This window comes from Phaethon lepturus, unplaced genomic scaffold (genome assembly GCF_000687285.1).
Source record: "Phaethon lepturus isolate BGI_N335 unplaced genomic scaffold, ASM68728v1 scaffold19753, whole genome shotgun sequence".
NCBI classification, from domain to species: Eukaryota; Metazoa; Chordata; class Aves; order Phaethontiformes; family Phaethontidae; genus Phaethon; species Phaethon lepturus.
The window spans coordinates 39,037-54,563 of NW_010531422.1; the positions used below are offsets into that span (position 1 = coordinate 39,037).

The following is a 15,527-nucleotide window of genomic DNA, read 5'->3' on the forward strand; positions in this document are numbered from 1 at the left end:
CAAAATACCCAGCCCTTTAAGTAATTAAGTGCTGAACAGTTTCCCTGGAACTCCCGCCTCCCAGGATTTACAAACTGAAATAGTGGAGTGAGAATGGAAATACGCAGTTTATCAGCCGCCTTTTTAGGAAATGGGTCTTGTGTGTGTGTATTGGTAATTATGGCCAGTAGGTTTAGAACAGTAGTGTTAATTGATGCTAAGCCCCTAATCATATATATATGCTCAGCATCAAGTGCTGTGACTCATCCTGCGGTGACTTTTCTGCTGAAGCCAGTGGGATTCCTCAGAGTATGTGCAGCTAAAGCTTCAAGGTGAAGGTTTTGAGGTATTTGCTATGAGCCACATCTGTTTATGCGCTGGCCGTCATACAGGATTTTTCCAGAGTTTTCCTGGGACAGCAAGTTGGTGCTCTACCTCTGGCCCCAAAGGTCTCATGCACTCAACAGGAGGCTGCCCTTCTAGCCTGGACCGTGTACAATTCCAGATTATTACTGATGTGTGTGTTTAGGCTTGCTCCAGCAGCAGGCAGCCAGGCTGCTTGTTCACACCAGTGGAGCTTCTGTTTCCTGAGACCCCATTTCTCTTCCACTGCCCACTCCTCCTGCTGTGAAATGCTCCATTTCTCACCAAGGAGCCAGCGGGAGGCTTGTGCTTAAACGAGCCAGCGGCTTCTGGGAACAGAGGTTCTTCCAGCCCAGGACTGTTAGTAGTGGCTGCTGGGGGTCACTGCCAGTTGCTGGCATTGCGAGTTGCGTTGTGTGTGTGGGAATGCTATGGCTGCTCTTCCTGAAAGTGTAGCAAGGGTGAGAAAGGGGGAATGAGGTAAGGAACTGGGTAGAGAGGTAGGGCAGAAGATGAATATACTTGACCTAAAAGTTAAGAATTGAGCTGTATTGCAACTGCCTGTGACAAAGGAATCTTGAAGCTTCTGGCTTTAGAAAGTTATCTGTGGGATGCAAACATAAGGCTTTGGGGATAGCTCTCACTGTTTGGCGCTCAGAAAGATCTAATGTGACTTCTCTTTCTCTCTAGGAATAGGGCGACAAGCTGAGGAACTCACTGCTGAGCAAAATCGGCTTGCTGTAAAGTAAGAATCTAATTCCCCTACTGATTTGTGTTTAATTTTATCCAAAGAAGTTTAGAGTTTGAGTTTGAATTTTTTTTTTTTTCCTTCACAATGCTAGGGTCAACTTAGCGGCCTGGCCATAAAAATGTTCCCTGCTTCTTTCCAGTCCATGATAAGCCAAAAGTTCTACCTGCATTTTCTATTTGGTTGAGCAGTTTTGTTTTTAGTGATGCTGCTGCCAGTGCCCTCCTTATACAAACATATCTTCTCTGCTATATTCCATATTTCTTCAATCTAGGACTTCTGCCTTTATCACCCTGTGCTTGTCAGTAAAGCACTAAAGTACTTGGCAACAAATCATTGACTTAAATATATATTCCACATGCAACAAAACTAGTCTTTGCTGAATCAACTCTTTTATATTCAGGCTAAGACTGTACTACATGGTCTTTTTGGCTGTTGTCTTCATCCTATCTGTGATATGTTATTTTTCCAAGTAGAATACTCCTCCTCTGTCAGCAAACCACTGCAAAGTAAAAATCCATTTTGGTTTGACTCTGACACTTGAAGTACTGCTTTTCTTTGCCATAGTTTTTGGACACTGATTTTTTCTATCTCCCTCCACAATGTTAATGCTCCTAGTCTTTCATCTTATGTGACTAGTGTTCTCATTTTTCAGAGGGAGACAGCACGTTGATCATATGTTTGGGCACCTATTTTTTTCTTTTGTTTCTCGATGCAAATGCAGGATGCAGGTGAATTCTTTTTTTAATTCTTTTTTTTTTGGAAGAATTAGTATTACAGAATTAGTCTTGGAACCATAACTACTTTTCACCATGAAGTGTTTGTTTAAGGCCAAGGAAATTATTTACTTTATTTCCAAGGCAGAAGATTCAGCAATGAGAAAATCTGCCTATGAGCTTCTAAAAGTAAGAAGGGAGTAATTTCTTGAAAAGCAAGTGTCCTGTAGGGAGACTTATATAACTTGCTGTGACCCATAGCTTTGTGTCTATTTTTAAAGCTCACAGCATAACGTTTAACTGTGCTGGGCCCCTGTGACCATATGATTAATTCTAGTCAAATTCTCACCAAACAGGCTTTTTTCTTTTTTTCCCCATGTACAGTAGATGTACTCATAATAGAAAAGTACATGCCAATAGCTCAAGTGTCGGTGGCAGACAAGTCATAACTGAAGAGTTTTAAATCCCCTTTGGTAACACAGCCTTTTGTCTTCTCTCCTGTTCTTGGTCTGTTTTTGTTTCTCACTCATCCTCTGTACATTCCTTCGTGCATTGCTCATGTCTCCCCACCCACCCATGTGCAGAATCTAAGCTGAAACTAACAACTTTATTTTTAATCTTACTGTAGTGCTCAGAAGCCCAAATCACAGACTCGATTTTGCAGAACAGAAAGATAAGCCTTACCCCAAATTGTTTGCTGCTTCTTTCTGTGAAATGATTTCACCAGAGAACATATCATTCAGGCGCTAACATCTACAATAACTAGCAGGGTGAATGCAGAAAATCCTGGCTAAGATAACTGTTTATTCAAAGTAATTCCACTTCAGAATAAAAGTAAGCAACAGCAAATGTTTAACTGTTGCTTAGTTTTTCTGCTGGAAATCTATGTTTTGGTCTGAAAGAATTTTACGTGGGTTTTGGTTTATACATGTCCAGCTGTGTCTTGGACAGAGAAGTCTTGAAACACTGTGCCCTAGTTTCTGTTCTCATCTGGGGACTCCTTGTTTACTTGGACGTTGACTGTTAGCACATTTGTGGAGAGCACTGTGTATCTCAGTGCAGAATTTGGATGTTGGTGTTTTCTGCCACATAAATAAAGCAAGCCCAACAATTTACAAGTTACAGTAGCGGTGAGAGGCCTGTGCATCTTTCTCTTCCATCCTACTGATCCATAGCAAGGGCAGTGGATCTTCTTAATTTTACGTCTAATGTAACCCCCGCCAAGGAACTTGTGGGATCTGCTCTTGCAAAATGGAAATAATGAACACGATGGGACTCTCTTTGACTTTCATCTTCAGCTGTCTTTTGATGTATGTGTTTTTTTCCCCTTAGTTCCTTTTCCTGTTCGTGATGCAATACAAGCAATTACTTCCTTTATTTGCACAGCAGGACAGAGTGCCTCTTCATTCTCTTCCTCTATGTATCACATCACGCTTCCCATTTTTCAGAAGGCTGAACTGAAGGGTGGGTGAGAGCTGCTCTCAGGCCTGAGGGTCCTGGTCTTAAATATTCCCTGCCCTGTGGTTTGCTTAGCAAGGCAAGGTACTGCGTTGCACCGCTTGGTGAGACCAGGGTTACCCAGCTTGTGGTCAACCAGCCATTACTGGTCCCTGACATACTGGCCAGATGTCCAAAAACAGTTACCAGCTTCTCACTCCTGCTGCTGCTGACCTGTTCAAAACATGCAGGTCAATTTGTCTGAGAGTGGGTATTTAAATTCATGACTGTTTTTTAACTACAATGTTTCTAGCAATAAGATTACAACTTTTCAAACCAGTAGCAGTCCTTCACCTGCAGCTTAAGCACTTCCATGTTACCCTTGTTTTGACTGCCATCTGCCAGGCATCACTGGGATATAAGAGAGGTTGTGCTTCATCTTCTCCAAAGCAGATATAGTGAGCTTTCAGCTGCGGGGAGGGTGCTAGGACAGAGTTGGGCACCAAGGCAGGCAGTACAACAAAAAGAAAAGCATTCCAGAAAGCCTTTGCTGTGTTTTACCTTGGATTTTTTTGTTTGGTTGTGTGTGGATGATTTTCACAGGACAAGACCTTCTTTACTGGAGTACTTAAGCTATCTCCTCAATTTTATGAGCATCATAGCTGGGCCTTGCAGCAATTACAAGGATTATATAGCCTTCATCGAAGGGAGGCATGTGCACATGAAACTGTTAGAAGTGAACTGGAAGCAGAAGGGTTATGACAGACTTCCTGATCCTTCTCCAACTGTAAGTTTTAAAATGAAACAGATTTATTGCAAAGGGCAGGAGAGTACAGCTTTGTACATGATTCTCATAATTAAAAACTAAGAAGAAAAAACATTTTTTATTATCTTCCCAGTAAATGTTACAGTGTTTTTTTCCTGTGAAGAGGATGCTGTTTTTATCACAGGGTCAGGGGTGAAGGGGCTAGTTTCTTCCTCTTGAATTCCCCAAATGCATTTGGCTTGCAAAACGGGTCATTGGTTAATGAGTGTCCTTTGTGCAGCGGTGGGAACTGTCTGCAGGTTCTGACAATGAGGAGTTACAGTTCAGCTCCAGACAGAGGAGGAAATGTCAGGAAAAAAAAAGTCAAATCTCACCCGTAGTGCAGGAGATGTTAGAAGTACATGAATCACAGCTAATCAGAAACTGTAGCTTGTCCAGGTGCTTTGCAAGAGAATCTCACACTTTAAGATGACTTGGAGGTAATTTTTCATATACTATTAACACTAATTTTATTTTAGAACTTTCTAATATTACTTAAAACCTTCTTACAAAATCACCTTCTTGTAAGGCAGGATAACATAGCATGAGAACCAGATTCCTTTCTCTTATCTTAAGGCGACACTTTGTAAATGTGTGCAGAATGTCTCCTCTGAAGTTGACTATGTGCCTATGCATCTCTGATTCCTGTTGCACATGGTTGTATTTCTACAGACTTCAGTGGCGTTACTTCTGGTCTACATTAGTCTGAGGTCAGAATAAGGCCACCGTGTTAGATGCAAGTCAGCAGAGAATATTAAAACTTGCGTTAAAGACAATTGCACATTAGTTTATTCCAGAATATGGAGAATATATAAAAAGAGTACTTGGGATCAAAAAAATGCATTGTTGTTTCAATAGTGTATTGCACTTTTATTAGTCTTTTGAGAACATGAGTCAATTAAATGCCAGATTTACCTTTTTAATTATGACTGTATCAAGGAGAGTTTGCTCCCGATGCATATTTGAAATCGCCCTTTGAACTACTAACATGGTTGTCCATAATAGTGTCTAGCAAGCTGAAGAGCTGTAACAGGAAACACTGGTGTAGCTGATACCCCATGTCATAGGAAGGTATGCATGCTGTGTAAGATGTATGCTTTTTGGACAAGTGATTTTTAGGAAGACCTCTGGATGGTAGGTGGACACTAAGACTTACTGTTGCACTGAATACTGATCCTTTTGGCTTCCAGGGGCAATCCAGTCCTTAGTTCCAGGAGATGACAGTATATATAAGGGAAAATCTCTGCTTTCCATTGTAGGGTTTTGTTTGCTTGTTTTCCTTTCTCATTTTAGGACCTCCACTAACTGATGTAGGAGTCTGTTGTGAAGTTCATCACCAATTTTTGACTTCTAATTGTCCTTTGTACCTTTCTGTAGGTAGTTCAGTAAACCAAATTAAACCAAAACTTTGACTGTGGCCTTTTCTTTGTCACCTCTTCTAAATTAATTATTATCAACTTTGTCACTGCTGACTTCATTGGTTCTTGAAGCGCATTGTTTTTGTATGTCATGAGCACTGCCTTTTTTTTTTTTTTTCCCTTAAGCAAATGTTTCTAATGAATGTTTCATTGTTGTTTGTGCTTTTTAGGGAGCAGTGATGTACAAGCTGTGTATCACACTAGTATCTCTCATTTTATTCTTGACACTTACCAAGAACTTTCCTGTGGCGTATATTATTGATAATGAATTTCTTGATAAAACACCCTTCTTGTCAAGACTTGGTTACTTGTATGTTGTAACACAGGCAGCAAAACCAAAGTATTACTTTGCATGGACATTAGGTAAGTCTGGCTACGTCACTTATTTTTGTGGATAACAAGTTGTTAAATGGGGGAGAGGGTCTGAAACACTGGAGGCATGGGAAATTAATTAATCCCTAGGCCTGTAGCTCATGTGGGATATGTACATGTGCTCCTATAGGCAGTGGACCCCACTCAAATGGGGAGATGTCAAAGGTTTTGAAAAACATGCATAAAAACTATTCTAGCTTGCCTGACAACCCCTGTCTCCGGAGCCAAATCTGCTTTCCAGCTTCCTGCCAGTAAAGTCAATGTAACAATTTCCTCTTACTTTAGACTTTGTACCAAGACAATTTTTACAGGAATTCTTGGGGAAAAAAAGTGTGCCACCTCTAAACCTTGATTTTTATGCTTTATTCGTAATTTGCCACTTACATCAGTGGGGTTGGAAGGTTGAAGTTTGTCACACTGGCTCAGCCTCTAAAAGTATGTTACAGTGCAAACAGACCTCTCCCTTCCTTTAGGGACGTCTTTAGCACATGCATCTGTATTAAAGAGCTGTAGTGCTTGTTGAGGGGCTGAAGTTAGGCTTTGCCTCTAAGGACCTGCTACAATGTTAGCTTTGAGTGGTCAAGAGAAAGGATTGGAGAACCATGGGGAAGGTGGGGAACACAGGAGGTGATGGGAAGGACCCAAGAATCTCTGCAAGGAAAAGGAGAAGAGAAGGAAGAAGGCTCATTATAGAGAAGCAAGTTTCTTTTATTGGGAGCCAGCTAGACTGGTGGTCAAAATAAACGTTTTGTATTTTACCTTCTTCCTTTTAGAAGTCACCTTTCCCATCTATGTGTGAGGAGTCAAATCCTTCTAGGCCAGGCTGAAAACTGAGAGGCTGAATTTCCTTGCTGGTATTAAGAAGACTTTGTGTGTAGGGGAGATCCTGAAAGCCCAGCCAGCAATGCATACACCTGAAACTAAGAGTGTCATTGAGATGGGATGGAAAGAGTTGGGGAAATTCATTGCGAGGCTGTGATTAAACTGCTGGGAATAAAACTGACAGAGAGGGAAGACAGCCAGGACTGGCATGTGTGGGATGGGAAAGGCTTTGCGATAAAGAATTACTCGCTCAGAAACTTATTTTTGTGGGATCCAATGTTAAATTGTTGTGTCCACCTTTTCCCGCATTGTAGTTAACTAGAAGCCCATTATCGAAGAGGAAAACTGAACTTGGATTTGTGGCATGACTAAGCCGTAGAGGCTGTAGAAATATCTTGCAAATGAGGGGGCTCAGGAGAAGCACGCATTGCGTACTGGAGGGTGAGGCCTCTGTTATGCACATTGCAAATCCAGGCAGCAGAACAGCAGACACTTTATTCTTTTGCAGTTTAGCTCCCAGTGGCATGGCCCAGGGCATTACAAAAGTGCCTGCTGAAAGGGCCGATAAGCACTTACTGCCCTCAGAAAAGGACAGGCACGCTATTGTGCGAGAGCCATGCTGCTGAATTCCTCAACATCCATGGAAAGATGGAAAATTCGGCTTCTCGCTGCATTAGCAATAGTCATGGGAACGTGGCTGCAAACCTAACTCAGAGCTGTCGATGAAACCAATCTGGGACTGAGCGCCTGCATCCAAGGAGCTGTGAAAGCCAGAACTGTTCAAGACAGCAAGGAAACCTCTGCTGGGCTTTGCGGAGGTTGGGGTTTTGTGAGCGATTCGAGGGTGGACAATTGCGATTCTTCTGCGCTTCACACCTTGCTCTGCAGACAGCAGCTCAGGAAGCGTGAGGCTGACAGGCCTGTTGTATTATTATGTCCCTGGATTTCTGGTTTGTTGCTTTTGGCAAAGAAACACTAAGCCGTCCCTGCTGCCCTTGGAGGAAGGAGGACCAGCAAATCAAGGAGTGCCCCTGCTCTGAGAGGACAATTACATGCAGCTCCAGTCTCAGAGATTCGGCAGCATCCTATGGGCCAATTTCAGGCAGGGTTGTTGTTTGGTTTGTTTTTTTTTTTAACAGGGAGAGAATTGGAAAAACTTGGAGACTCTTCTTTCCATCAGTAAAATCTAGCTCTCTTAGTAAAGTGGAAAATAAAAAGGAAAGTTTCAGGTTAGAGAATGTTGCTCAATTATTTATTTATTGTTAGTCTTGTTGCTTTTAATTAGGTTCTGTCCCTGGTTTTGTGCATTAGGGCTTCTCCATAAGCTTGTGCCTGTGCTCATAGCATTTACAAAGCAAAATCAATTTTAATTCTTGGGAAAGAAATGCTGGCCTTTTTAAAGCATAACTTAACCAGGCTTGTATTTTGTAAATTGTCTAGAAGGAAGAGCTTTACCTGTATTTTTTTTCTTTCCTTTTTCTTCCAATAATCCTCAATGTTGGTTGTACCTAGTGATCCAGAGGTAATGAATCCCTTCTGCTTTCTTAGTACTCTGAGAGAGGATTTCTGGCAAGGGCGCATTAAAAGCAGAATCTTGAGACCCAGTGATGAGGTGGCTCCCAGGCAAGGCTGAGAGGGGAGGTCGTTGTCCGGCGCCCTGGGAAAGAGCATGAGTGCAGCATGTGAAATGCCTACCGTTACCCAAGCTTTTATTTGCACTTAAAGCAGTTAAGTTTGTGACTGAATTACTCAGTATGTGATTTGTAGAGATGGTGAGGTACCTTAGTGATGCACTGAGCAACAGGATTAGCAGAAGGCTTTGTCTGTCCAATTCTGAATGAAAGTCTTAATTAAAACAACCATGTTGGAACCCTTAATAGAAATGGTAAGCATGTCTTTGAGACACTACAGTTTTTCTGAATTCTGGAAAATGCTGTGACATCCAGGTACCCTTTTGAGGAAAATGCTCATTCATTTTACTGAAACTCCTGTATATCTATCTCACATGGATAATAAAGGCAAAATAATAGGACACATTATTTCTATTCATTGTTATTTTATTATTTTATTTCTTCTGCCCAAGGAGTAGCTAGTCTTTCCTCTTGAGGAAATGGCTGTTGTGTTGCCTTTTAGCAATGCCCCTTTGCCAAGAGGAAGCGTCTTTTTGGAAGAGAGGATGCTAATTGCTACAAAGCTGGCTTGAATTTGTGTTTAATGTCATACTGACTTGTAAGAAAACACGGCTCCTCCAGCAGTTTGGTTTGACCTGTTCTGCTTTGACATTGCAGCAGACGCAGTCAACAATGCAGCTGGTTATGGATTCAGTGGAGTTGATGAGAGTGGTACTTTCCGCTGGGACCTGTTGTCCAATTTGAATATCTGGAACATTGAGGTGAGTTAAAGGAGTTGTTACATTGGCATAATTATAGAGAAATGGGCATGAAAATGGGGAGAAGCTTTGCTGGAAAGAAAATAAGTCCGTGCCACCAGGCTGCCCCTCTTTAACATGAAGAGGTTTTGTATTTTATCTGTTGGGCAGATAAAAAACATCTGTCACACAGGCTTTGTCATGCTTTGTATTCAGGTTACATTTCTAAATAGTTTATAGAGGGCTAATAAATGATTAATCAGATGTTTAATAAATGAGCAGTCAATTACTGTAGATTGTGGCTGAGTTCAGCGGGGTCAGCAAATTGCTCACAGCTATGATTCTCCACCATCTGTGGTGTATTCTGTTTATTTACTTCTAACAGTCTTCCACTTTTGTAACCCAGTTGAGACGGGTGCTGGTAGAGAAAAGAGGCCTCCACGAGCAGGCATCGCACAAACACTAGCAAGGACTGGGTCCCTGCACATGCCTGGGGTGCTGCTTGTAAACGGAGGGGAGCAAGGGTCAGAGAGAGAACAGGTACAGACTGAGCGACCTGAGTGGGAACTGGCAGGGCCACATAGCACTTAGATGGCTGCTGATCTAGAGCTCCATCCAGCAAACCACCCTGTTTCTCAAAATATGTGTCACACGTTTTTCTTGTGACTGCAACATACTTTTAACGTCCACTAGTCTTTTGTAAGCTACTTATGTTTGTTTCGCTAATGCAAAAGATGGCCAATGTAATTTGTTTGCCCTGAAGAACATTTTGTGTGTGCCAGTGAAATGTGAAAATGTTTGTCTGAGACTGCTTTGTAAAGGCTTCGTTTCTTTAGAAACAGGAGGAGCTTCCCCCTGAAATTCTGTAGTTACAATTTTAAAAGGGAAAGCAGATGAAAATAAGTTAACTGCTTTATTGCTGAATGATCTGTGACTAAGTGGATGTGCTGCAATAGCTCTTCTCAAAAACAAAAGAGCCCCTGTAATTCTTCATTGAAAGATGCCAAAACTAGAAGTATCATTATACATTCTCTCTTTCTCAACATACTTTCTGTCTTTTTTTTTACCTTAATTAATCCTCAGCGTACATCTCTCCTTGAGAGACACAGAATACACAGCCCAGAAATGCTTTACGCTCCTCCCTGACGGCAGCACCCCAGATACCACTCTGAGATCTTGAATCAATATCTGATTTGGTTTTGGGACAGGAGATGATTCCTACTTTGATGGGCTGAGGCAGTTTCTGCTTGAAGGAGGAAAGCGAAGTGCAGGCAATGGTCTTTAGTCAAGACAGATTAAAGAAACAGGAGCCTTTGCTCCTTTCTACCCACTGAACTGCAGGCCCCTCAAAACTTTTTTTCCTTTACTGGTCACAAGGGCAATAGAGATCAGGGTGGAGAAATTATTTCCAGGAGCATAAAACAGAGTGCTCTCCATTGATTTGATCTTGTGAGAAAAAGAGGGGCTACAGAGACCATTACTTCGGGTAAACCTTGAACTGTCACTTTATGCACCAACAACAATTCCGGGAGTTGAAGTTTAAGTGTGATTGTACAGAGCGTTTTCAGCAGGTATAGCCACCTGCGTATGTAAAATTGCTTAAGAGTTGGGAACCTGAGTGCTAAATGTGGTGAAGAAATTACCTGATCTGTAGTAAAGGTAAGCACATGGCAGGAGTTGTGAGGGCATTAAAATGTGACAGGGGCTAAAAGCGTGTGGGGGACTTGAAAGCCTTGTCAGCATCCATATTTTGACAGCCAGTGACTACTTTCTCTCTTGGTAATGTAACAGGGGAACTTAAAGAAGGCCAAAAGAGAGTGGCAATATTAGTTGGAAGAGAAATTATGTTTTTCTTGGCTTCTCTTGGTGCAGTAATGCAATTAAAATGTGGCAGCACAGCATTGGGAATTGCTAATCATTTTAACTCTTTAAACACAGAGGATTAAGTGCTAGCCTTCAGGATTCTGTGTGGAAGTGCAAAAGTATCTGCATATTCCCCTTGGAAAACTTTGCCTTTAATCCACCTCTTCAGTGTGGCCTTGCCTTCAGCTGATAAGGGAAAATAATGTGGTGTCACTGAATCATGTCCCTGCTTGGGATGCTCAGAGGCTTCTGTCAGCAGGCAAGGAGCAAGGGGGAGTGGGGAAGGGGAACCACCAGAGGTGAAGTTGACCAGGGTTAGGGGAACTGATGCTGAATGGAGTCCAGCAGTCACCTAAAGCTGGGGGAACTGGTGCTGTGAGGAGGTACAGGTGGTTCTCCCAGGACTCTGGAGTCTACTCTGGTTTCTCAAGCGTGCAGTGGACTGAGAATTGGCCTCTAAATTTAGTCCTAACATTTTTTGCCCCTGTTTTTCAGTCTTCCCCCTTCCTTCTCCAAATAATAATACACTTCTTTTAGTTTTTATAACACTTTATTTTAACAGCACTCTAGGGAAGTCCAGACTGCGTAACGGGTGGCAAGATATCTCTTCCAAAAATGAAGCTGTTTACAAAGTGAAGGGAAGGCCAAGCATTTAAAACAAAAAAGCTTTTCAGATTTCCCTTAATTTGAAAAATAACCAAACACTGTATTTAATTTTGCAAAACAAAGTGAGATTTTACAGCAAGTGCCAAGTGTTAGCAGTGAGCAATCAGCATATTTAATGTCCCTCCCAAAACATATTAGTGTAATGATGGACTGTGGCACAGTCTTCACAGCAGTTAGCTACTAGAATTAATATTTTTCCATGTATCTCCTCTCTAATTTAAAATGCAAGTATTATTTTACAGGTTTCAGTGCTAACATTTAATGTGAACTTCTTTCTTAGACTGCCACAAGTTTTAAACTGTACATTGAAAACTGGAACATTCAGACAGCTGCCTGGCTTAAACGGTAAGAGTAATGAAACAGTAACATGCCTGTGAGACCCAAAAACTCTAGATGGCTTGGAAAATGCTGACTGGTGAATCTCATAAATGTATAGCCTTTTGTTCTTTCTTTGTTTCCTGTGTCTGTAACAGTTAGTGGAATATAAGGTTATTTGGTGCTGTAAAGTTTTACTGCTGCAAATGTAAGTGCCCACATTTTATATATGAGCCGCAAAGTCATAAATGAACCGTTCAGATCTTCCATAATAAAAAGTAATAGCATTTTGATGGCATCTTTTAGGCTGCTGTTTGCCTCTGTTATTCTTGCTGTAGTGTTTCACTTTGCTATGTTATGTTTCCCATGTGTGTTACTACCGGAGGTGAGCCTCGCTGTGTCACTGGGGTCCAGTTCAGCTACATTTGGAGAGAAGTTGAAATCCTCAGAGCCCCAGTGTAGTCTGGTTTGGAGTTACCAGAAGATGCTTGCCAGAGAGTCCCTGTTTAGGATATGGAGAAGAGCCTTCATACAGCATTGAGAGGATCTGATTTTAACCTGTGAATATTAAGGCACATATAAATACTAGAATAAGTCCAAATTTTGTAGACTGAACTGTCTCTTGTTACTCATTACACTTTTTGCCCCGATTAAAGCTCAGCGTACAGTCAATGTGGTGTCTGTAATGCAGGCACAGATTTACTGTAGTTATCGTAACTATTTTTGTTGTTAAATATATACATCTTAAAAGTCAATGTCTACTAATTTTCATGATTCAAATGATATTCTGGGTAAAAAGTGCATAATCTTGACTCGTTTCTTTGGAACATAGCATTTCAGTTAAACTTCAGATAGCCAAATAGACCGGTTGGTGTGTTCTTGAACCGGTATAATTCGCTTGCGTCTTTGGAGTAAGATTTGGGCTGCTTAGTTAGTTAGCAGGAATTCCCTGCTTTGCAATAGCTTACGGCACGCCCTATTGTTCCCAGCATCTGCCAGATAACAGTGCCTAAAAATACCTCCCTTCAGTTCACCAGTGAAGGGTGGGGTCACATCTCCTTGTCTTTCAACTTCTCTTGATCTGCCATCAGGGTTTTGAAAGGTAGTGTGTGATTCCAAATAGAGCTATAAAGGTGAATGAAGTCTTGCCTGCCCTTTGCCCCGTTATTTATTTAAATGCTATGAGCACCAGGAATATTTGTACAGGCATTCTTTGGACACTTGTTGCATAAAAGCATGCTTCCTCTTTCCCTCTAACCCTCCATCTAAATGAGAGTACCTGGTCTATAACAGAGGCAAGATAAAACCATTACGAAAACAGAATAAGACCTTAAAAACAGAGAAGGATTTGAAGTGCAGTGTCCATTGTTCAGTTGTATTCAGCCTCTTCTTGTTTTGTTTTCATTTTTTGCAGCGTCTGCTATGACAGAGCTCCCTGGTACCCTACGGCTTTAACATTTATCCTGTCAGCCCTGTGGCATGGTATCTATCCTGGATATTATTTTACGTTTCTCACTGGAATCCTTATCACACTCGCAGCCAGAGCAGTATGTACCTTTCATTGTTCTCTTCTAAGGCCCACGCTAGATACTATTCCAACTGTCAACTGCAGGGACCACCCTGACACAGGCAGCTTGTCCCTGCTGTGAGCCCTCTTTCATGCTTTTGCAGGCTTGATGTTCACTGCAACTTTGTTCTGGATTGAGGCTAATTACAAAGTACCCCCAGCAGTTATAACCAGCACCAATTCTGCACGTGCTGCCGTGCTGTCCCTGGCTGTCAGAAGAAACGTTGCTTGTAGTGCCACCAGCTATGTCCATGCAGTCAAATTAGCTTGGGGTTCAAGGTCAAGGAGCCCAGACTTCTTCTAGGTCATGTTGCCTATATGCTGGCGTGTAATTGGCTCTGTGCCCGGTCTTTCACAAGAAGCTGTTATAGGTTGAACATTAGCCCAAACTCAAACTCTTTCATGTGGATGCAGTTGATGCAGTAAACTGGTCTCTGTGTTTATGGGCCTCATCTTGGGTAGAGTCACCAAAGACAGACAGGTTTCATGTCTCACTGTTAAATTTATCACTGCTGATCTTTCAGGCTGAACAAGCCCGTTGTGCAGGGCTGGGAAGCACCACTCTGTCTTTCAGAGTTTGACTATGGAAAAACAACCAGGTCAATTTGAAAGGTGAATTAACCACTATGGCTATAGCGGGTTGCTTAACGTAAGATCTTAATACGTGCTTTGCCTCTTATTTGTGAGGAGTTCACAGATGTGAAGGTAAACCAAAATCTCTAGGGAACAACACACGCTTGCAGGTATAAACACATACTTGTTCATTTCAAGTAACTTTGTTTCACTGTTGATAAACAATAATAAATCAACACCAGGAGGGAGGAAGATCAAATCATAACAACTCCCCTCCCTAAAGATAGTGTCCCAGCTACACAGCATGAGAGTCTGCTCCTGTGATTGACAGAGGAGACTGGGGGACATTTCTCTGTTTGCCACTGGTTGACTGTGGGATCTTGGATATGTCAGTCCATACACTTTCGTCTTCCTGCCCTCAGTGCTTTCTAACTGGTGTATAAACGTTTCTGTAATACTAATGCTGACGATAAGTGGAGAGTCATACACTACAATGCGTCCACATGACTTTGCCTAAGAAATGAATTTATGTAATTTTCTGTTTACTTTTCCCTGATCTGCAGATAAGAAGCAATTGCAGACGTTACTTCCTCTCGTCAGTGCCTCTCAAGATGGCCTACGACGTTGTTACCTGGGTTGCCACTCAACTGGCTGTGTGCTATACTGTTGCACCATTTGTTATGCTGGCTGTTGAGCCCACAATTAAGTTCTACAAGTAAGTTCTCTCCTCTTGACTATTATTCTCCAGACCGGCACAGGCTTTTGTTAAATAACCCAAACCACACTGAAAGGCAGTTGGCATTTCAACAAATTTGAAAGGAGTTCAAACAGGATGCTTAATAACGTGTAAGGGGTGATTTTTGCACTCCTGTAACTTCATGAGATAATAATAATGCCAAGACAGAGCACTTCACTTGTACTTCTCAGTCTTTCTGTGTCCTTATGTGACTTTTCACATACTCAGTTTCCTTTTTCAAAACAGTTGAGTCTCAACCATTAACAGTAGCCAAGGCTGGAGAGGTTAAGAATAATGTGAGTTAGCAGTAGGAAGCACTCGATGAGAAGAGACCAGCTTTCCAGCTGCCGAATGTGTAGAACAGGAGATGTGATCGGTCAGCAGGAGAAAAGGAGGATGCCTGGCAGGGGGTTACTTCTTGAAATGTGTATGCTTTTCTTTTTGAATGCTTCCATAGGAAGCGAGAGCTTCCCTAGGTTCCTTAAAAATAAGAAAACACTGGTGTTGCAGAGTATATTGAATATACTCTAATAAAAATAATTTGAAATAGAGAAAATGAGAAAATAATTTGAAAAGGGAGACTGAACTACCTTATGTTACTTTTCTTTCATTCTACAGTAAACTGTCAACATAGAGAAACAGGTTTTGGTTAAGACGACAGACAATTCCCTCCTCTAACATAAAAGACATAAAACTGATAGTCAAGATAGCTGCTGTCAGTAAGCCTGTTTGAAGGGAGTTGAATTTTGACATTTTCTATTCCTGTTTCTTTTATCATT

At 41.7% G+C, this 15,527-nt stretch overlaps 1 protein-coding gene across 1 annotated transcript in view; it reads left to right on the top strand.

Moving 5' to 3' along the window:
* Positions 1-15,527, top strand: part of MBOAT1 (membrane bound O-acyltransferase domain containing 1) — a gene marked incomplete at its 5' end in the record, with an annotated part of 32,701 nt that overhangs the window by 16,049 nt on the left and 1,125 nt on the right. The window contains 7 exons of the mRNA XM_010284558.1: positions 1,033-1,087; positions 3,847-4,030; positions 5,637-5,829; positions 8,949-9,052; positions 11,838-11,902; positions 13,287-13,419; positions 14,576-14,727. Of these exons, the coding sequence (XP_010282860.1) occupies positions 1,033-1,087; positions 3,847-4,030; positions 5,637-5,829; positions 8,949-9,052; positions 11,838-11,902; positions 13,287-13,419; positions 14,576-14,727 (886 nt within the window). The remainder of the gene's footprint in view (positions 1-1,032; positions 1,088-3,846; positions 4,031-5,636; positions 5,830-8,948; positions 9,053-11,837; positions 11,903-13,286; positions 13,420-14,575; positions 14,728-15,527) is intronic.